This window comes from Ambystoma mexicanum, chromosome 2p (assembly GCF_040938575.1).
Source record: "Ambystoma mexicanum isolate Mex_15411 chromosome 2p, UKY_AmexF1_1, whole genome shotgun sequence".
Classification (NCBI taxonomy): Eukaryota; Metazoa; Chordata; class Amphibia; order Caudata; family Ambystomatidae; genus Ambystoma; species Ambystoma mexicanum.
The window spans coordinates 1,065,044,324-1,065,066,557 of NC_090923.1; the positions used below are offsets into that span (position 1 = coordinate 1,065,044,324).

At 43.2% G+C, this 22,234-nt stretch overlaps 1 protein-coding gene across 1 annotated transcript in view; it reads left to right on the forward strand.

The window, feature by feature from the left end:
• LOC138567843 (solute carrier family 22 member 6-A-like) overlaps positions 1–22,234 on the forward strand; it is a gene marked incomplete at its 5' end in the record, with an annotated part of 223,258 nt that overhangs the window by 165,336 nt on the left and 35,688 nt on the right. The window contains one exon of the mRNA XM_069646335.1: positions 9,811–9,919. Coding sequence (XP_069502436.1) covers positions 9,811–9,919 — 109 coding nt within the window. The remainder of the gene's footprint in view (positions 1–9,810; positions 9,920–22,234) is intronic.

Here is a 22,234-nt window from a genome sequence, read left to right on the forward strand (position 1 = left end):
ACAAGACGTCATATTGACAACTTTTAGGTTAGTACATTTCCAATACAGGTCCTTAGACAGGAAGATATAGTCTGATGTTGACTTCAAGGGACCATTCTTCCATGTGTATTGTGGATGGACATCATTCAACAGATTTCCATTTACCAAAAATAGATCACATGCTTTTAATTTGTTTCTTATCTGCGTGCCTCCTTTCCTTACCTGAGTTGATGTACCAGTCCTATTTGTTTCCCTGTACCATTGAAGGTTCAGACATTCGCTGTTATAGTCTCGTAGAACAATTACATCTATAAGAGCCACTTCCAATGCTTTGATATAAGGGAAGATAAAACATTCATGGGCTCAATGGGAATGGGGATGATGCTAACAATGGGTCCGTTAATAACGGGTCCGTTGTTAGCATGCTTGTCCCCTCGCGGGACCCGCAAAGGATGTCTGGTAAAACCAGATGTCCAGAGTGGGTCCCGCTAGGGTACCTCGTAATACGGTGGTAGGGGATTAACGGCACCGGCACCTTTACTGCCACCGTTAACCCCTTACCGCCCTCCTCGTAATGAGGCCCTATGTCCACTTATCTATTTTAGGTATTAGCACTATATCAGCCTCGGTCATTGGGCCCATAACCTCAACCATGGATATGATAGCTTTAAATAGTTTATGTCAAAACGGTAAAAAAACAATGACATCCTGTTATGAAAAAGACCATTTTATTCACCAGGAACTGGCCTTTCATTGATTTAATAGATAGCTACAGGCACTAGGATCTCCTCTTTTAGAGTTTCCTCTATCAAGAAGAGTCCAGGGGCTCATTATAAGCTTGGCAGTGTGGTAACAAAGTGGTGGAAATTCTGTTACCGCCACTTTTCTGCTCAATAACGGAATTACTACTGTTGCTACGGCCCACCAAATTCCAAACTTGACATTACATTGGAGGATTTACCTCGAGAATTGTGCGGGAGGTAAATCTCTACTTTAACGCCAGAAATGGTCCGCATTTTCTGCTCTCAGTAATTCCGCCAAAATCTGCATAGACTCCAAAAATGGGGATTAATTTGCTATTTATCAAGTACCTTTGACCACTTGTAATCCAGAGAAAAACCCACAGGACCAACTGGCACTAACAGTAAAGGAGTCTGGCGGTAATTCAGAGGATTTACCGCCAAACTCGTAATGAGGCCCAATGAATGTTGAATTAAAATGTCCTATCAAATGGTTCTTTTGATGTTAAAGTGTGAATACAAAGACTTACAGACCCCTGACTTTGTTTTTTGAATGCTTACCGCTAACCTTGTTTTAGAAGTCATCTTTCTGGATACTGTGGTCAGTGAGTGTGGTATTCCTTTGCTAATATAAGCAGGCTTTCATCACTGCTCACTTTCCTCTGCTCACCTAGGTTAGCTTCGTTCAAGCAGCCAAGGCATAACTCTTTAGAGGGTAGGTGGAGCCTCACAACACATTATAACCATTTACCACTTGGAATTAAGTGAATGTCTACACTGAGGTACCAAAATCGAGTACTTTTCTGTGTTGAAGGTAGGTATTAAGAAGTATTTATAGGAGCAGGTTTGTAATATTGCCTAGAATTGTAAAAGATATGCAGGAGCTGCGCATAGATCAATATAAGGTAATCTGGTCTAACCGGGACTACAAAGTCAAAGGATATGTATTGAAGACCACAGTTCTGGCATATGGGCTACACTTCAAAACCAGATAATAGACATGTCAAAACGAACCTTATATTAGAATTGTGGTTCTCAAAGTACTTGTACTCTATCAGTGATCAAAGGTACCACCAAATCCTCTTACTTTAATAAGATTCTCCAGTTGCTACAATTCAGGTTTTCCTGGATTTCATGGTTAGGTAGTCTCTGATTGACAACTAACTGAACTTCTTCCAAAGAGTGTTTAAGTATTTCTCCAACACTACAATGCAACAGGTGGCTTTTTTCAACGACCAGCCCAATGATATTTCACATCAGCTCCTGGTCATATCTGCTCTACTGCTTACCTTTAATGTGGCCTTGAGTTCAAATATTGCATCAGCAGCATTCTGATGAATGTCAGGTGCTACGATTCAGCAGGTGGTCCAGTTCTTCTGAAGGACCATTGATAGAATTCAGTGGGTGGGCCAATTCTTCAGAAGCAACTCAATGCTGTACTTCTAACGCTCCTTGACAGCTTTTACTCAGATGCTCAGATTCAGGCATCTAAACAGTTCTTATTACTACAATAGCAAAGAGTTACTGGTGTAGCTTTTGATGTTTTTTCAGTAGTCCGAGTGTGTGGTTGCAGGTTGGCAATGAAGCAGACCACAAGGTTCCAGTAGTACTTGGAAAATGTACCATCCGGTGTGTTGATGATCCTGGCAGCTCCGAGAAAGGTTCCTTGCCCAGTCACATATCACAGACTCTGCTGGCTCTTCATCCCTCTCAGTCATGCCATGATCTCACTTTCTTGGGTCAGGATCTTTACAGGTTTCTTTAGCCTCCCAAGCCATTTCCCTTTCTATAATGGTTTGTCAAACTGAAAAATGATGGTCTGGAGGGTTGCCCAAAGTGGGATGGGTATTCCCAGATATGAGTCCTGAGTCTGCTGGGCCTAGAAACCCAAGCTACACCTCACTGATGTCAATCAATGAGGCCGGAAAAGGTCTGGGGTTGCTTGTGGTCTCATGCAGAAGGGATGTGACCTGGAGGTTTGGGCTGGTCTGTCCCTTTTGGGGTGGGACCAACCCTGATATGCATATGGTCTTTCCCCTTTTGTAATGGCTTAGCAGGTGAAGAACAATGGTCTGGAGGTTTGCCCAGAGCTGTGCCCATGGCTATGAGTGATTCAAAACCTTCCAGTCATCACCTTTTACTTTTTACATGTGGTTTATTACCTCATCATCATTGCTCCAACGTTATACTGTTATCACTCCAAGCTGGAGTCAGAAGACATCAGGTTTCTTCAGTCCACTAACACGCCCCTCTTTGTACCTTGAAGTACATGCCTTGAACACACCATATGTGGCAATGGGGGCCCTTTGTATAGCGGGAACTGCGACTACTTAAAAGCAATCTTAGCTAGTTGGTCCTTCTTCCAAACTATTCTGGAAAACAAAACCCATCAATACACCATCCTTCCAGAACCTTCCAAACAATAGTGAGCCATGCAAAGCCGCTTAATCGTGCATCAGTCATCAACAGCAAAATCCCATGCATCCTCTCCACGTCTCTGGGCTATCACTCCTGTTAATGAGATTTCTCACACAAGTGCTAATGTCCGTCTACCTTAGAGCACTCCAGCTCTTTTACTATATTTTTGGGCTTTGAACCTTTCATTTTCAATGTGTTTTACTTTTCCTCCATGGCATCATCTTTTTACTGTGTGTCAACCAGTACCTTTAGTGCAGTGACACAGGGTTGTCTTTTCAGACTTCCAACTTTAAACTCCATTTTCTGGGACTGACTACTGTCTCCCAGAACATGTAAAGTTACCATTGACTTTACTAGTCTTTTTAAATTTACAGACCCAGTACACCATATCTTCCAATAGAGTACTGGAGAGGTTAATAGTTATCCCCTTTTGTCTGATTCTCATGGAACATTATTATGTTGCCCTTTCTCTAAGATTTGGCTGGTGGAAGTGGTATCTACCATTTTTATTCTACCGCAGACTATGAAAATAGCCTTTGGTAATATTTGAGGCTATGGTGGTAGCCTCAAACTCAGACCCAGTAATCCACTTTTAATTTTACTTGGTTCCGGTTGAGTTGTTTCACAATATCTTTTTGTAAAGGTCTTTCTAGTGTTTTACTCTGCGCGACAAAGCAGGTTTGGTTCCTTTGTTCGTCGTCCTTTGGCAGGCTTCTGCACAGAAGCCCTCCTTAGGCGCCTGAGTGTCTGGGTGGGCAGGATGTGAGGGAGGGGTTTGAGGCCCCTGCACAGGGTCTCCTTGGAGACCCAAGTCACACTCTTGCCTGATTGTCTAGGTGGCTGCCCTGCCAGGACAGCCACCCTGCTGTGTCATTGAAAGCCAGGCTGTGTGAATGGGGGATTTGGTGCATAAAAAGCCATTCTCTGGGACTGAAAGGCAGAGTCGCCACTGGAACGAAAGAACCAACGAGAAGCTGAAGGAAGACGACTGCTGCAACTACTGGATACCCGGTGAAGTCCTGCTACAGGTCCGAATCGCCTGAAACTTTGACGAAAGAGGAGATCTGTAAGGAATCTTCTCCCCTTGAGCTTGGTGGGAACAACCAGCTCGCCAAACACCAGCCACCGGTCCTCAACCTGGTCTAATTTACTGTGCCTCACTGCAGTAGATCGGATAGCCAGTGGGAAAAGAAACAGTTTGGGTTTTAAGGAGCGCGCCTTTTATTCAGTCATTGGTGATCCAGAGAGCTCCCCCAGACCCAATTCACACTCACCTGAGAGATTCCATTTACTAGGCAAGCTAGGCATCTACTAGACCCACAAGTGCCAGCCAGCATGCTCTGGTCATCAGTACCCACACCGCATCTAGCTGTTCATAGCACTTTTCAGTGTGCATGTTCAGATTGGCGTGTTGTGCTCATCTACAGGTCCAGCCACTATCTAATGTGTCAGAGGGAAAGTGTTTCTGGCATGATCACACAAAGGCGTTCCCCGCTCTGATGGCCCAGAATGGTCCTTTAGCAACAGTCACCCGTTACTCCACTTTACAGAGCCCAGCACCACTGCCTCATCGCAGTTATATAGCAGCAGATTGCTTGCTTCTTTGATAAAGAGATAATGATGCCCGTATCTATGGGGACCACAGCGGTCCACTATTATCGTTCCATTGAGGCATGCACATGCACAGCTGTCCTTTGGTTTCTCTAGTGGTGCTGCTTTGGCGTCATCTTGGTCATCTACCATACCTTTGAATGCGTTCTCTTCTAGGGTCTGCTGTTCTTGGTAGATGGTCACACAAGTCACCACATGAGGATCGGCGATATGGGGATTGCTTCTTTTCTCTCCATAGCATATGTGGGGTCCCTTACATCAGGTTGATAGCACTAGGCACGATGGGAAGAGCGGAGACTGCTCAACCGACCGAGGGACAGTTCCAGTCAGGCCTTTATCTCGTGCAAAACCCCCACTCTCAGTACTAGGTTACCTGACCAAAAAAGATTCAACAGCTGATGTTCTGCATGTATGATTGCTGGATCTGGGAAGTAAGAATCAATCATTAAATATGACAATTCCAGGTATGGATTATGTGACTAGTTGGTACGTGCATGTATGCAACCAGTGATGGGCAACTAGATAGGGGTACGATGGGTTTCCTGTTCGCCGATAGTAGGATCAGTATATCAATGCGTATCCAAAGAGCCAACGGGGATGAAGCCTGAGACGGCCAATTGGAATTACTAGAATAACACTTGTCTTCTTTCTGTGGGTGTGGAGAAGCACTCTTGGGATAAGAGAAAGGGGAGATAAAGAGGATAGCAGCTTTAACCCAAATTCTGCAAAGATGTGTTTGTTATTATCATGTATGGGTCTGCCCTCCACCTGAAAAAAATGTGGTACTTGTGTATTGAATCTGGATTCCAACAAGTCCATAGGCACTACACCCCAGTTTCCTGAATACTTAAATACTTAAGAACCAGTCGCTGCTATCTGACTTCTATCTGGAGGACCAGTCCTATATTGTGTTTTTAAGGAATACTGCATGGACCCAAATGTCTCTAGGAAGACTGTGACATTCTGACATTGTATGATCCCTGAATGGTTACACTGACACATGCAACGAGTTCTAAAAAATGGATATGATTTCTCAAACCCCAATGTGCGCATGGACCTCCAGATGAGGTTTCTCCAGGCCTGGCCCCCCAACACGCTGATTGACTTGTATCGGAATCCAATAGTAGATCGGGGGAAAATTGGATACAGCATCCCCTTTCCAAGCCTCTTGCATGTCATTCAAAGCTAGATCTCAATGGTTGCTTACTGGGAACGCAGTGTCCAGGTTGATTAACTCTTACCTAATTCAAGTGTTATATATTCTTTTTTTGTGATAAAGGGATTCTGGAAATATATAAAGGGATAAACGGGCGCCGGTAATATTCCCTGATTAGTGGTGGACAGGTGCCCTATCATTTGAGCTAGATGTTACGTTGATATTACGGGTTGAGACCATGTTCTCTCACTCTGTCACTGACTGTATTTCTCGTTTGGGGAGATGTAGAGAGCAGTGAACCAACTGTATTAGAAATGCCATTATCTGTATTTACGTGATGTATGACCAACTATTTACCACCACTGAGTTTGCTGCGGAGGCAGCGATTTCATCAGCATTGAGTTTAGCTATGCTTCAGCTCTAGCATTTGACAAAGGTGGACATGCCCCAAAACATGTAATGCGATGAGGCTAAGTCAATACATATGTTCAAATGTTTAACACCAGTTTGTACAATTTCGTTTGGGATAATGAATTGGTCATGTTAAACATTATCGGAAGACTATTGAATGGTTTCTGTAAGGATGTGGTGCACCTTTGGGAAGGGGATATGTTTGTAAATCCAATCTTTTACCTCTTTGTAAGAAGGTGCTATCAACAGTTGGGGAGGAATATGCCCCGTCTTCTGTGTGGGAGCGACTGGGCATAAGAGCTTTGTGAAGCACCAGGTGGCTGAAGAAAGGCCAAATGGGAGGCCTGGGAACTAAATGAAGCTCCTGCATCACCTGCATCTGAGAAAATGTCCCTAGGGATTGAACATTTGCACTGATAGGTATACATCTTGTAGATCCATACACATCCTCCATTCTCCTGGGCAGGATGCCTCTCTAAAAAGTACAGAGGTCTCTCCCTGTCTTGGAATGATGGATGCTGAAAACTAACTTAGATGGCTCTAGCGGATGAATGGACATAATCCTTTGTCCATCTATTTCACCAGAAAAATATTGCTCGCAAAGACCTCAATAAATGAAGGAGAATTTCCTATTGCCCCTTTCTGTAAAAGGTTTGGAACTTCCACACAATTATGTGGTGGTCCATGGTAGAGTTGTGCTTAAGCCTCTGAGATCTTGATTGCAACACAGCCCCCATGAAGTCTAACCGGACCCCTTGAACTGTTTGTATATCCTAGGCATCTTGTGTTCTGGGTTGCCAATTTGGGAGAAAATATTTTATAAGCCCTCAGATAGGATGTCCTTTTCACACTCAGTACTGGAAGCTGAACTGATGTTCCCCAAAAAGCAAACAGCTCTTTCAGCTCAACCTCTGAGTATCTTAGGATCCAACATAGTACTTCCTGCTTCCAATTAGGGCAGATCAAAGCTGATCTTCAAACATCAGTCTGCCATTAGGGTCACTAATTCTGTAGAAACCAGGGCATATCACACCTTTAATGTCAAATCTGGATCTGCCATCACCACATCATCGGGGCCTCAAATTATAGCTCATTGCCCGGGGTCTAAAAGTGATGGATTTAGAACAGGGCAGTTCTGTGTTCTCTTAACCAGCTACTCGTAACCTTCATAACAATTGGGGTCATTAGGAAATGCATTCTTCCCAGATGGAACAACCACTGTTCTTGCCCAGGGTTTAGGGGGGTCAAAAGGCAAGGACATTGCACTCATCCTCAATGCGATCACTGTATTTTCTCTTTGATGATACTTTGTGATGCCCGTATGGACACACCCCATCACACTTTGTCTTGAGACTTGCCTCCAGGCTGTTCTATTGCTTTGTGCATTTGTGAAAATGCTCCAGAACTGGAACACCCTATTTCTATAGAGAAGCTGGAAAATGAGGAGACTACAGATTTGCCTAAATCTTCTGAAATAGAGCAGTCCATATAGCATAAGAAATTTCCACTCTATGGAGATCGGAGGTTAGATCGCAGCAGAGGTTCCTATTGTTCTTGCTGGGAACACTGCTCTTCCTCATCCCCGTGCATAATACTGCTCAGATCCCTGGTAAATGCTTCTGCTTTTCACCACATGGGTACTCTTTTTAATGATTGTCGTAGGCTGACCGGGCCTGCGAGCAGCCAGGACCAATCATGATGCTCTTTTTCAAATCGAACGTCTGATGCTCATTGTGGTGCCCTGCTCAAGAGGTGCTGCGCGCAGAAGAATTGTATTGTAAGGAAACGGATGTGCAGTAGGGGCCACCATGCTGCCCCGTGTTCTGCGCCAGTTTCTACCGCGGGGGTCATGGGGTTTGGAATGTGCGTATCGCTTGCATGCATGCACTATGGCACTAAGTCTATCACCTTGAATTAAAGTCTCTGTGAGGGATATGGAGAAGGCAACACGTGCCTATGAGGGGCACAGGTATCCTCTATGCTAAATAGCTTTGGCTGTAATTGTGACCTGATGAATAGCATTTTACAAATGCACTTGTTTCACGTGACAGGAAAGCAGCAAGAAGAGGGAACTTGCTACGAGGACAATTATCAAGAAATAGGAAGGGGATGTGTGTATTCCCTCCTCCTGCGTAATGCGGTGGATGATGGGGGAAATAGTCCCATCGGGAAAAGATTGGTTTATTGATAATTCTTGCTTCTGTGTAGAACAAAGAAAGACGATACTGAAAAATAAGAAGCCTCCATGCCCTGCCAAAATATTTAAATCAGACATGGATTACTTTACTAGTGTGTAGGCAAATGTATCCAACCAGAGAAGGAGAGTTGGAAAGTGTGCGGGCTGCCTGCTCCACTGTCTCGCCCTTCCCACTACTCTCTCAAGCCGACTGCCTGACCAAAATGGCTGCCGGGGATATAGTGCAGAATATTCATGCCTGTAAATGTATTTATATGTATGCCCTTGCCCTTTTCACTTGTGATCCATGGCCTGCATTAAAACCCTTACAACATCTCCTGGATTATTGCAGGGCCCTCCCCCCTCTGGCACTGGGGAGGTAAGCCGAACACTCAGATACCTGCCCCTTGCTCCAGGACCCTGCTCCCTCTGGCATTCTGGACTTGTACCACCTCCTGCCCCAGCTACGTCTCAGATGCCAGAGCAGCACTTAAAGCCGTCTCCATCTCGGGACTCAAACTTTGGCCAAAAGCGATCTGTTCTACTATATTGTACTCCTTTTAATCACACTCCTTTCTTTTTCCGTTTACCATACACTCATTTTCTCATTCTGCTTCTCTGGGGCACTCGCTCACCTGCAACCTTTCCTGTCCCCAAGCCCCCTCCTTTTATCTTACTTCCTCGGGAGGATCAGGATTGCAAACCCCTAGTCTTAACTTGTAATACTTCCATTACCATTACGCTCTATCTCCCCGGCTCTCTGCTGCCTAGTCAGGATCAGGGATACAACTCCTGGGTTTCGATAGCATAGTCCCCTGGCTTTGGTTATCCTCTATTTCCCTGCCCCCCCCCAACCCCTCGCTGGGCTTATCTTTGATAGTCCCTTGACCTTTAACTTCTACCTCATTGCCTCTTCCCCTACTCCTCTCTGGCTTTAGCTTTGAAAGTCCTTTGACCTTTAACCTCTAACTCCTTGCCTCTTCCTCTCCTCCTCCTCCTCTTTGGCTTTAGCATGGATAGTCCCTTGACCTTGGCCCTCTTGGTGCCAGTCTCTTGCCCATGATCCATATCATCTTCAGAGGAGCCTCTGGGTTAGCAGGAATGCCTCTCCCATCTATCCTGTTCCCCCAGCCATGCTGCCACCCAAGCTTTCAGTTTGTTAGCACGTTACGTAATACCAAAATAAAATAAAATAAATACATTTATTGGTGGTAAAATCCAAAGTATTATTGAATGCTAGTAAAGTTTTAAAATAGTCTGGTGTAACAAGGCTCTCGGGTTGTTGCATAATTCTGCACCCCCTTTCTGTCTCCCCGCAGAGATGCAGATACTGCGCACAGCCTTGGCCGTGATGGGCAAGGGATGCCTGGCTGCCTCCTTTGTCTGTGTCTACCTCTTCACTGGGGAGCTGTATCCAACCATGATCAGGTACAAACCTGCCCGAAATGGCCGCAGTCCTATCCACTTCCCTCTGCTCCAAGCCACTAAGCACTGCTAGAGAGGGCAGGTGAGGGAGGGGCAAGGAGGAAAGGGCAACAGGTGAGTAAAGGAGAGGGGGAAGGAGAGAAGGCAGGGCACACACCACCCAGCAGATGCAAAGGGACGACACGGTGGTCTGTGCATTCTCTATCGTCAGCCCCAGTTATGCATAGGTAGGTTTATTGTGCACTTCTGAGGGCCTCGTGCTGATCTGGCAAGAGGAGAGAGCTTAGGTCTAGGAGTAATGTAGTCACCATAAAGGCACATTTATCAGCATAATGTGATTATGACAAAAGTATCATAAACATATCATGATCTTCTAAGGACAAACATTATGGCAAGTGACTCCTTATCATGATTAATTATGACACATTATTTAGAAGGGGTTGAATGTATTTAACTGTTTTCATAATTCACAATGATTGAACATTAAAAGGAAAACTAGTAAAATAAAAGAAATCAAGGATTGTTCATAACACAGTAATTTACCATGCAAGAACATCATAGGTAAACACCAGCACTGCACTGGGCAGCCCACCAGCATGCAGCATTCTCTCAGAGCATGGGTGGCCTGCAGAAGGGATGTGCCAGGGTACAGGTCTAGAGAAATACACCAGTCTTCTATCATGTCTCTATTGGCAGGTCTTCCTATGTCTAGTGACGTTTGCAGAACATGTTACCTATACTTTGAGATTCGTGTCTAAGAATCTGCACGATATAAGGTACTGCTTCCAGCTTGCGCTTTGATTATATGATGTTTTATAAATAATTGTACATTTTTCGTTTACTTGTCGACCTTCAACTCGTATTGGACTTTTTCAGTTATGTTTATTCACCTCATTATTTAATGCAATATAATGTCACAATATATTATCATCGGGTTTTGAATTGCCATTTTTGTGTGTGACTAATGTATTAGTTCCAAAGTTTGTTGTCTTAATTAATCTGTTAAGTGCTGGTATTATTTATTAATTTGTATAGTAGGTACATTGAGTTTTCCTCTTTCATTTCTCTGTTTTCTTTTTAAGTTTGGTTAAAAATAAATGATACTCAATGTCGTATGTTATGAATTGAGTAGTCCATGTTTTCAGTGGGTGACCATTGATGGTTGTCTATTGGCCTCATCATGAGTTGGGCGGTATCACGGTGGTAGTTACGCTGGGATACCACCTAACACAATTAGTGTTACTGCAACTCGGTGGAGCGCATTTTGTGCCCGAACCCGTGTTGCGGTGGCGCTGTTAGTCCCCATTTGTTATGAGTCCATTGGACTCTATGAGGTTTTTCAGCGCTATTACTGCTAACAGTAATAGTGCTGGCGGTAATAGCGCTGCAAATGGGCGGAAAGCTGGAGATTTAACTCCATCTCAGAGCTGGAGGTAAATCTACAGTTTTCCGCCCAAACTCGGGATTGGGCGGAGCAGTAATAACGTTACCGCTGCATTTTTGCCACTTCACCCAACCCTTGATGAGGCCCATTTGTAATCTGGAATTTCATTTTATACCCAGTAGCCTGGGCTCCCCTTATACCCTTGCACCAATAAAGTATGTTCAATGTTTCTCCATGTGTCATAATGAAGGCTTCCAGTTTTCTGTTTTTACAGATTTCTATACATAGATACAGACGGAAATCAATCTGCTTTTTGTCTATTTATAAATGTCTGGTTCTCTATGATGTCACATTGCAGATTGGCAGCATGGAGAAGTGTAAAAGTTGTCTAAAAATAGAATTAAAGTTCTTTAAACTGCTAACAGCATATATCTAAAGAAATTCACAGGAGCAACCGTTTAGTTGTTACGGACAAAATAGAGCTTGCATTTCTTTCCTAAATGGCTGCATGTGTGCGTTAATAAATGCATTTGTTCCTTAGAATAATAAAATCAGAAAAATAGTGGTTGCGAATTTTCTTTTAATATGACGAAACATAAATGTGGAAAAAAATATAGAAAAAAGGCCCAAAAATAAATATGGATAAATATAGAAGGAAATGGCACAAAAATATACCCCATAAAACCGGAAGCCTTAGTAATAATATTCTAAGTACCTTTTCTGTGCATATGCCCATACAACTTTGCCTTTTATATATTGAGCACCGGCAGCATTAACATGTGTTTTACAATGACACACTGGGCCTCATTATAAGTTTGCCGGTCTGGGAACTACGGTACCGGTAAGCTTGCCGGTACTGTAGTTCCCGGACCGGCAAACTACAAGTTCTGCTCGTGGGTGCCATTACGGCTGCTAGGTCTGACCTGGCGGCCATACCAGCACCCGCGAGCACAGCATGTCGGATGCACCGGCACCATTCCATTCCGGCACCCACAAATGGGCAATTACTGGGTCCGGCAGGGACGTAATGATCCAGTAATTGCCAATTCGTGGGTTCCCGGAAATTTTCGCAAGTTTGGCGGTAGTCTGCCGGTTTTACCGACAAGGCTATCACCAAACTTACAATGAGGCCCAATGACATTTAAGGGTCATAGACATCACAAACAAGAATTTACGTTTGCAATACTGGCATATGATGTGCCCAGGCATCATGAAAATGGGTTTTACAGGGACATTCTGGTCTATATTATTAGGCAGCATGAAATCATATTATAGTGACATTGCTGACGTATATTGGGCATGAGCATGACATTTGCCATTGGCATGCAGGCTTACTTAGGGTGCAGGAGCATAACCATGTTTTATTGTGCCAAGCTGGCATATAGTGTACACAGGCAACATTAACATGTGTTTACAGTGGAAATAGTGGCACATTTTGTGCACAGGCTGTATGACAATTTGTTGATCAGGCAAACACAGTCATGTATTGTTAGTCGCTGGAAACATGAATATGTGTTTTACAGGGCAATGCTGGCATATTTTTCAGATAGTCCTTCACGTTTTCTTTGGACACAGTCAGCATTGAAAAATGCCATAAAATATTCCTGTGCATCTTTTTGAGTTTTTCATCTGTTCCCCATACAGTTCTGATTCTAAACTGTATGGCTGTTATAACCCCCTCCCTCCATACTTGTGGGATTTTTCCCTTGAGGGGATGTAGCAGGAGAATTTTTTTGTGCATAAAAAGTTCTTCCTTTTTGATTTATCCACTTCCATATGTGTGTGTGTGTGTGTGTGTGAATGTGCACACAGCTATGCCCCTCCAGACACTACCCTAGCTTCGCTCTGCAAGTCCTTTTCTTTGCACCGAATTGGATGGAGTTCTCGGAACGGCACATCCTCAGAAGCCGGTAATTATGCAAGAAGCTGCCTTAACTGTGAGTACTGAGCAGCAAATAAAGGCAGACTCAAACTAGCTGTTAGAATATGCAACCTTTCCTTGTTCCAATCCTTAGTTCGTTAATTTCGCCATTTTCTATAAAAAAAAAGAGATGAGCGCCTTCAAAAATCAAGCCCAAAAATCAAGCCCAACCCACAAGAAAAAAGCCTAAAAATGTAAAAGTTAATAAATATAGTAATTCTTGTGAGTCTCGACGGTTTCAACAAACCTTGGCCGACTTTGTGATACATCCACCTGATGAGTTTGTTTTGCAAGAAAAGAATGGTGCAATAAAATATAAGAAAAATGACTAAAAAAAGCAGCTTTATGTATTCAGGATATTGAATTGACAAAAGATTGAGATCTGAAAGCTGAGATTGACATTGTGACTTCCAACGATAATGTATCGCCCTCTGACGATATGACTCTCTTGCTGAACATGTCAACATACTCTAATGAATCTCAGATCAATCTGGCACATTTTTGCTGTGAATAACGAGATTCCGAGGTCCCTTAGCGGGTCCCACTAAGGCCGGCTGGTTTTACTAAGGGACCAGGGAGCTAATAACGGGCCCTCTTTGTCAGTTAAAGCATCTCCGGTTGCTAAAGGGGGTAATTGTTGGAGCTGGAACCATCATTTTGCTGGAATTTATAACGAGAGCCTGCATCAGACCCTTTCTGCATGGCCCATGAAAGAATGTTATGTTTTTTCTCCTGAGAATTTTGTAGGATTTTTTGCAAATTTCAATGCTGCATTTGGCCTAATCTTTGGGTAGTTTCCAAGTGTATGCACACCTATGATATCAATATTGGTGATAAAAAGCAGGAATAAATACAGAATCTTAGAGCCCTGACCATAGCTCGAACTGGCAACTTTAAGCAGGAAGCTGCTAAACTGAGATTACGCTACAATAACAAAAAGCTATAAACGCTGCATTTTGCAGAGTTTATGCTTCATTAAGTTCTCCTCCAATAATATAGAGTCCTTCTGGAAATAACTTAAGACATCTTACTCGACCCAGGCTCATAGGCAGTTAAGTCCGATTTCAGAAGAGGAAAAGACAAAACACTATAATGCGATATATGCTAGTTCCTTGCAACTCTTTGCAGACATAGGATATTCTGATTTAGTTTGGGCCCTGGACTTTGATGCTGACTACATCTACCAATTAATCAAAAAAGCAAACTGTAACGTTCCCCTGGACCTGTTGGACATTCTTATGTCACCCTGAGGAGTCAGCCAGTGATGTGGTCCAAAATTCTAAAATCTTTATTTGACCAGATAGTTCTCTTTCATTCCACTCCTACCTCAAGGATATTTTCCCACATTGTTTCCATCTTTAAAAAAGGAGATAGGGTGCTCCCTAAAATTATTGCCCCATAGTTCTGCTGGATGGCTCTAGTAAGATGTTCTCATATATCTTATTAAGACATGAGAACTGGGCAGCTGATAGGAAATCATATGATATTAACCAATCAGGATTTAAAAGGTACTTGGAAACTTCTCTTGATGGGTTAATTCTGTCTCTTCTGCAAATTAGAGCGACCATTTAAAAGCAACCTATTTACGTGGCCTTCATAGATTTTATTATAAGTTTTCACTGGTTTAATAGGTCTCTCTTCGTGAGGAAATTCCAGATTAGGGGTTGTCCATTAACCTATCTAGCCATTTTACAAACTCTCCATGGTGACACCAAGATACAAAGTAGGCTTAAATGCTCAATTGTTTTTTCCAAACCAATTTCAATTTACAGGGGCTTACGCCAAGGGTGTGTATTTGCACCATTACTATTCATTATGTTTATAGCCGATATTGGAGAGACTTTAGGTCAGATATGATCTTTCTCCCAAAAATGTGAGAACACCTTGTTGGCATATGCTGACAATTTGGTTTTGCTTGACTGTACCCCTATTGGGCTCCAAAGCCAATTGGTGGCTTTAGATTCATATGTGAAGACAAATGGCTTGAGGATGAATACAACAAAAACAAAGGTCCTTATCTTAATCACCAATCATGGAAATAAATGTAAACATACAATTGGACTCTAAATGAAACTTCACTTACAATTGCCCCTTCATTTACTCATTTGTTTTTTCAGATTTATGCAAGGAATACGGTTTGTGAGAAATTTATTGCGCTCAAAGGTCAAGCTAAAATAAATAGTTCTCTCAAATCCCTATTATGAAATTCTTTAAGGCAAAGGTCGTACCAATCCTAACTTATGGAGCTGAAATAATAAGACCAAATGATGGGGCCATTTGGGATAGACTCGAAGACCTCTTTTGGAGGTGGCTTCTGAATTGACCTAACTGTGTACCGGTTGCAGTTATGAGATATTAGTTGGGTATGTTATCTCTTAAATCACTAGTAAATTGGAAATATCTGATATTATATAGGATAATACTGGTGCCAATTGAAAGTTCATGAAACAGTATTCTAAACATGGTACTTATCAAGGAAACAGAGATTTAACTAATTCAATGGACTAACCACGGTAACCAACTATTAAACGCGGTGGGCATGATCGCTAAACCCCTAATTTGGGGCCTATGGAACCTAATTTGGGGCCTACAGAATTTAGGAAAAATCTGGAGTTTCCTCCAGAGGAGAGACCTATTAACCCAGTCAAAAGTTAAACTAAGGTCTATGAAGGACACGTAAATAGGTTGCTTTTAAATGATCCCTCTAGTTTGCAGAAGAGACAGAATGAACCCATCAAGAGAAGTTCCCAAGTACCTTTTGAATCCTGATTGGTTAATATAATATGCCTTCCTATCAGCTGCCCAATTCTCAAGGTGCCTTAGCAAGATATATGAAAACATCTTACCAGAGACATCTAGCAGAGCTATAGGGCAATAGTTTTTATGGAGCACCCTGTCTCCTTTTTTAAAGATGGGGACAATGTGGGAAAATGTCCATGAGGTAGGGGTGGAATGGAAGAGAACTATCTGAGCAAATAAAGATTTTAGAATTTTGGACCACATCTCTGGCTGGCTCCTGAGTGTCACAGTAGAAAGGCAGTCAGGTCTAGGGGCACGTGACGGTTTGCTTTTTGATTAATTGTTAGATGTCGTCAGCATCAAAGTCCAGGACCCAAGCTAGGTCAGAATCTCCTATGGCTGGAAAGTGTTGCAAGGACCTAGCATATATTGCATTATAGTGTTTTGTCTTTTCCTGAAATTGAACTTAACAGCCTATGAGCCTGGGTCGAGTAAGATTTATTAATTAATTTCCAGAAGGACTCTATATTATTGGAGAAGAAACGCATGCAACTGTAACGCTCACCTGATTCCCGTAGAGGCGCCGGTCTTGACTGGGCGTACCGTATCTGCAAAGGTGATGTGTAACACACGGCTGGCTCTTTGGGCTGGACCTCTGTGCACTGTATGTCTGACTTGAAGGGTAAGATGTCTGCAGATAGAAAATATGGGATTAAGGAACTGGGTTATTGAATGTCTCTCTCTTCTTCCCTTTCTCTTCTCCTGTAGAACCCCAAAGGTTAATGCTCTCACCTTAGGTAAGTGAACGCCGTGCTCTCCATCTGCCTCGGGGCAGGGTGCTGTAACCAGTTTCTTCACTGGATAAGGGGAGCAGGCCTCTTGACTTCAGAGGACTGCTGTCCGTCGTTTACTGCACGAACGGTAAGTTTCGAGTAATTCTAATGTCTTTAAAGTCTTTAGTAATGATGTTTCTTGTTTTGCAGGGTTCCGGCGATGGCGGATGACGGGCTGAAGTGAGTTGAAGATGGAGCCCGTGTGATGAATAGAAGCGCCTGGAAGCACGTAAGTAAGCGCTTGTTGCCTGCTTCACGATGCGCTCTAACTGTCTTTTTATTTTGCAGGTACAAGTTCGAAGCGGCAGCAGGGTGCCGGAATACCCACTGGGTTAGATGTGGAAAGGAGTTATGGCACGTGAGTATTAAAGTTCCCCAATGTCTTTAAACGCACCTTGTTTTGTCTTTCAGATGCGGGATGCAGCGCCGAAGGCCTCCGGAGCGTGCGAAGAGTTGGTAAGCTTTTGTCTTTCAGATGCCGGAATGCAGTGTGAAGACCTCCGGAGCGCACAAAGAGTAGGTAAGCCTTTGTCTTTCAGATGCCGGAATGCAGTGCGAGGCGTTGGTGACAGCCGATGGACCAGGTAAGTGAAGAGCTGTCACTGAAGACCGTAATGCTAACCTGTTCTTTCTTGTCTTTATAGGTGTTGCTGAAGACTGGATTCAGGATGGTAAGCCTTTTTCCTTAGGCCCAGGATCAGATGCAGAAGACACGATGAATGTTCTGCTGCAGAGGATGCAGAATAACGCAAAGCAAGATTCATCCATCGGGTGTGGTTTAAATAGCCTCCTGTAGTGCTTAGGTGTCTCCTTCCACAGCCACGCCTAGGTAAGAAAAGAGTTCCTGCTTTCCAGAAGAGTTCCAGTGTTCTGAATCTAGGGAGTGGCTCCTGCCCCACCCAACAGGAAAAGTAGTTCCAAACAGAAGAGGATCAGAGGCTCAACTGGCAGGCAAGTAAGCAGCATGGTCTGCTGCAGGTAAGTCCACCCAAGCATTATGAGCCCGGCGCTTCCAGCGCTGGGACTGGGCATATTTATGAGCCGGTGCCACTGGCGCCAGGACTGGGTCCAAAAGGTCCCAATTGGGACTGGTTGGCACTCGGAACCTGGGTTATGGATCTGCTTCCAAGGGAGTTGGGAAAACCCTGACCTTTTGGAAGCAGAGATCATGACAGCAACATGCACTCTGCAGAATGCAGCCTTTATAGCTTCTCGTTATTATAGTGTAATTTCAGTTTAGCAGCTTCCTGCTTAAAGTTGCCAGTTGGTGCCATGGTCAGGCCTCTGATATTCTATTTTCATTCCTGCTTTTTATCACTAATATTGATATCATAGGTGTGCATACGCTTGAAAACTACCTGAAGATTAGGCCCAAATGCATTATTGAAATTTGCAAAAAATCCTACAAATTTCTCAGGAGAAAAAAAATCATAAAATGTTTTCTTGGGCCATGAAGACATTGTGGGATGCAGGCTCTCGTTATAAATTCCAGCAAAATGATGGTTCCAGCTCCAACAATTACCCCCTTGTCTCCAAACAAAAAAATTCCTTTGCCCGCACGTATACATCATTTTGCTCTGTATGCTATGCCCGGCTTCAAAAAGCCATAATTACACAGGTTGCCATAGTGCATTTGTGAGTATAGAGCAACAGCGCTCTAGTGTTTCACCCGACTATACGTCACTTCCTACTCGTAAGCCGGAAAAACATTGCTATATATTCACGCATTAGACGAAGGGAATGTGAACGCCTGTTTATTCGCTAACAGAGTCCAGCACGTTTGGCAAAAAGAAAGACTACACTTTATCACAGCAAGATGCCTCTCCTTGTTACCATCCATAATGTCCAGCTCTGTGGAAAAGAATAAGGTGAACGGCTCACGCAGCTACGTAACATGTATCGTAATTCCAGCGATATACAAAAGTTGTGTCCGACCTACTCGGTTCTTCTTCTTGCTTCTCCAGGGATATCATTATTCCACACCTGTAAACACGGCCCTCATCGGATCGGGGCCACCTTCTAACTTAGTGATTGCATTTTACAAGAAAAAGAGAGGTAATAACCGTGCCTCGTGTTGTCTGTCACCTTTTCTATGCAATATAACAACAATCATGTTTACACTGAAGAACTCCAATCTGCTTTGCAGGCATTTTACTTTCTCTTCTCCCGCTCCTCCCCCTTCCCGCAGGATGGTCATTCTAGAAAGGCAGACATTTAATGGACACACACCTTGCATTCCTGACGGGCATCTAACCATCACACCCTTTGTTGTGCACAACGATTCCTCATAAGAATCGCAGCAGGTATGTTTCCTAAACCTTACACAATTCCTTAGAACACTGCGTATCCACTGCAGTGTTCTTTTGAAACTAATCTTCTGTCTTTTGCTAAAAAATCCTTGTCTTTTACAAAAGACTCATTTAGACTTCACTTACAACCAGTCTTTGGTGTTTTCAGATTTCTCTGATCCCCTGGAGTAGAAAAACACCCGTGCATTGCTGCATATATAACAGCGAGCACCCAATAACCACAAGGATCTCACCACCAAATGTATAGGTGAGATAACACCCACCTTCTGGTCACAAAATAAATCTTTTAATATTTTGAAATACGCATGACTTTCCTACAAATAAAATGGAGCATGGTGATGAATTGCATTCTGTTTTTTGATTGCTCGAAACAATATACCTGTCGAAAAATGCATGATAAAATTAGGAATATCATGCTAGTCTTTCTATTGCAACCAACAAAGGCAAGCCAATAATGTATACTATGATGGAAGACCTCACTTTAGAACACTTTTATCATTCAAACATGTAGCTCTTATAACCATACCTTTTTTCTGTATATTCATTTTTAGTGGGTTTCATTTATATAAAGTACGGCAAATAAGAGGTATTCAGCACAATCAAGTTCTTTGCAAACACTTCATTCGTCCTGTCCTGAAGACGGCTATACTTGCAACAAGTCATTTTGTGTATTGTCTGATTTTTTCTGTTGCCATTAGCCGAAACATATGTCGACCATCACAAGAAAAACCTAAGGTTACTTATAGGTTTTCTTTTTTGATAGAGCTGCCGTTATCTAGAAGTGCTCAACCACTGTGCTTGATTTTGAACAGTCAGTGTCAACAAGACACAACATCCACACACTAACCCCATCACAATTGTAAATGTGTTGTATCAGATTTTGCTAAATTGTTTTTGTCTCTTCGTTTTATGTTGTGAAGATTTCTTCTTTCTTTTAACGTGGAATGTTTTAGACATTTTTTAACGAGATTTAAAATAAAATTGCATTTTTTCATTATGTATTGGTTGGTTTTTGAACTAGTTTTGTGCAGATTCTCTGCCCTTTTATATGCACAGCTCTACTTGTGTGATTGTTAGTCATTGTGTGGTCTCCCAATAATAGGTTCATTGTGTGCTAGGTTGTAATAGTAAGAGACAGGGTCACCACCTTCACTGTTCTCGTCTCACGCTCAATACCCACCATCCAGTCAGCCAGTAGCAGTAAATGATCGCTATGAAAGGAATCAAGCACATTGAACTTGAACAGATCTCAAAAAGAGTGTCAGTAGCAAACATTTACTCGCTGAGTGACTTGGAATTCCCCAATGCCATGCGAAGTCAGATGGAATATCTCCTCGGATAATACCATTGTCCACAAGTATCCATGAGCTTAAGGTAAGCCTGGCATTGGCGTAAAGACTCTGCCATTCTTTGCTTGCAAAACAAACTCAGCAGGTGGATGTATCCCAAAGTCGGCCAACGTTCGTAGAAACCTTTGCGACTCACAAGAATTGTTACATTCATTACCATTTACATTTTTAGACTTTTTTTCTTGTGGGTTGGGATTGATTTTTGAAGGCACTCATCTCTTTTTTCTTTGATTGAAAACGGCGTACTTAACGGACTAAGGATTGGAACAAGGAGAGGTTGTATATTCTTAATGGCAGTTTGAGTCAGCCTCTATTTGCTGCTGAGTACTCACAGTTAAGGCAGCTTCTTGCATCATTACTGGCATAGGGAAAAGTTGCTAGTCATCCTCCATAGTTAAATGTTCTGCCACTCCAACAGGTGACTATCATTGATTGCATCCATCAGTTCTAGCTTCTTGAGTAATTGTCATTCTAGTTGAAAATGGATGTTCCTGGGGTGCTATTTTGAGTCCACAATGGGAGTATTTCCTGTGTTCGGCTTGTGAATGTAAATGAGACAGCTGTGAGGAACCAGGAATGAGACAAAGGCACAGAGGACTTATGTTTGTGGATACAAAACTTTATTGAAATTATAAAGGGGTTTGGGCAAGGCCTCACTGTCCCTAATATAGGAGGTGTTTCCCTACCTCAACCGAAAACTAAGGGTCTGTCCTGTGTCAAGAAGTCCAAAGTAAAAATGGCCTGTGTCTGAAATCTTATCCTGGCCCTCTCATACTAAAATGTTCAAGTAAAAAAAAGGTATAAATCCAACAGAAATCTCCAATGAATAGCGTTCACAGTTCCAGGGGATGGCTCCCTTCCCCAGGTTTCTCTTCACCAAACCAAACATTCAACATGAATATCCAAGTTCCTGTAGCCGAAGAAGACAACTCCCTCCTGTTGGCATTGCAATTCACTCCCAGGAAAATGACTCCCTTTTTAAAATGTCACAACTTGGGTGGGGGTCCCAGACTCACACAACACCTGGTACTCTCCCCTGCCAGGTCTTTTGTACAGTTCCTTTCAAGAGAAGGTATTGCTCTTCCTTTCTCTTTTGTCTCAGTTCTTTAGCTTGCCTTTCATAGTCACCAAGCCAGGACTTCCAATTCAACTTTATGGGTGCTAGTCCCAGACTCGCCGTTCGCCCAGTGTACTCTCCTACCTGAACTTTGAGCACAACAGTCAGCAGCTTCGGGCACAACGGGGTATTTAGCTTCCCAGAGTTCTCCTTTTCATTTGAATACTTGTATTTTCCTTCTTCCCCAAGTACTGGGACTATGAAGATTGTCCATGTTGCAAGCAGTAGGGATTTGCCTCTCACTAGTGCTAAGGAGTGCCTTCTCCCACTCCCATGCGGTGCCCCAGCCATCTACAACAAGCTTAGGTGCTGAACAGCTTCTGTAGCTTCTCTGACCCCTGTTTTCGGGTCCGGCTTTGCACCTGCTCTCTCTCTTCATTTCGGACGGCTCTCACTCCAGCTTCCCTTACCAGCACAAAGTTTCTGCTTTGCTTCGCGTCCCTTATTGGCATCTCTGGTGTCTGCAGGAGTGCATTGTCAACACATAATCCACCTTTACTGCTCTCCGATCCGCTCTTCAGCTTCACTCACTTCCTCTTGGATTCCCAGCCCGAGCTGGGAAGAATTCTCCATGGTTTTCTTGCAGCTCTGTGCACCTAATAGCTTGGCTTCCCTGGCAATTGCTAACTGCTCAGATCTCTCTGCGTTGCTCAGCTGTTCCACTTT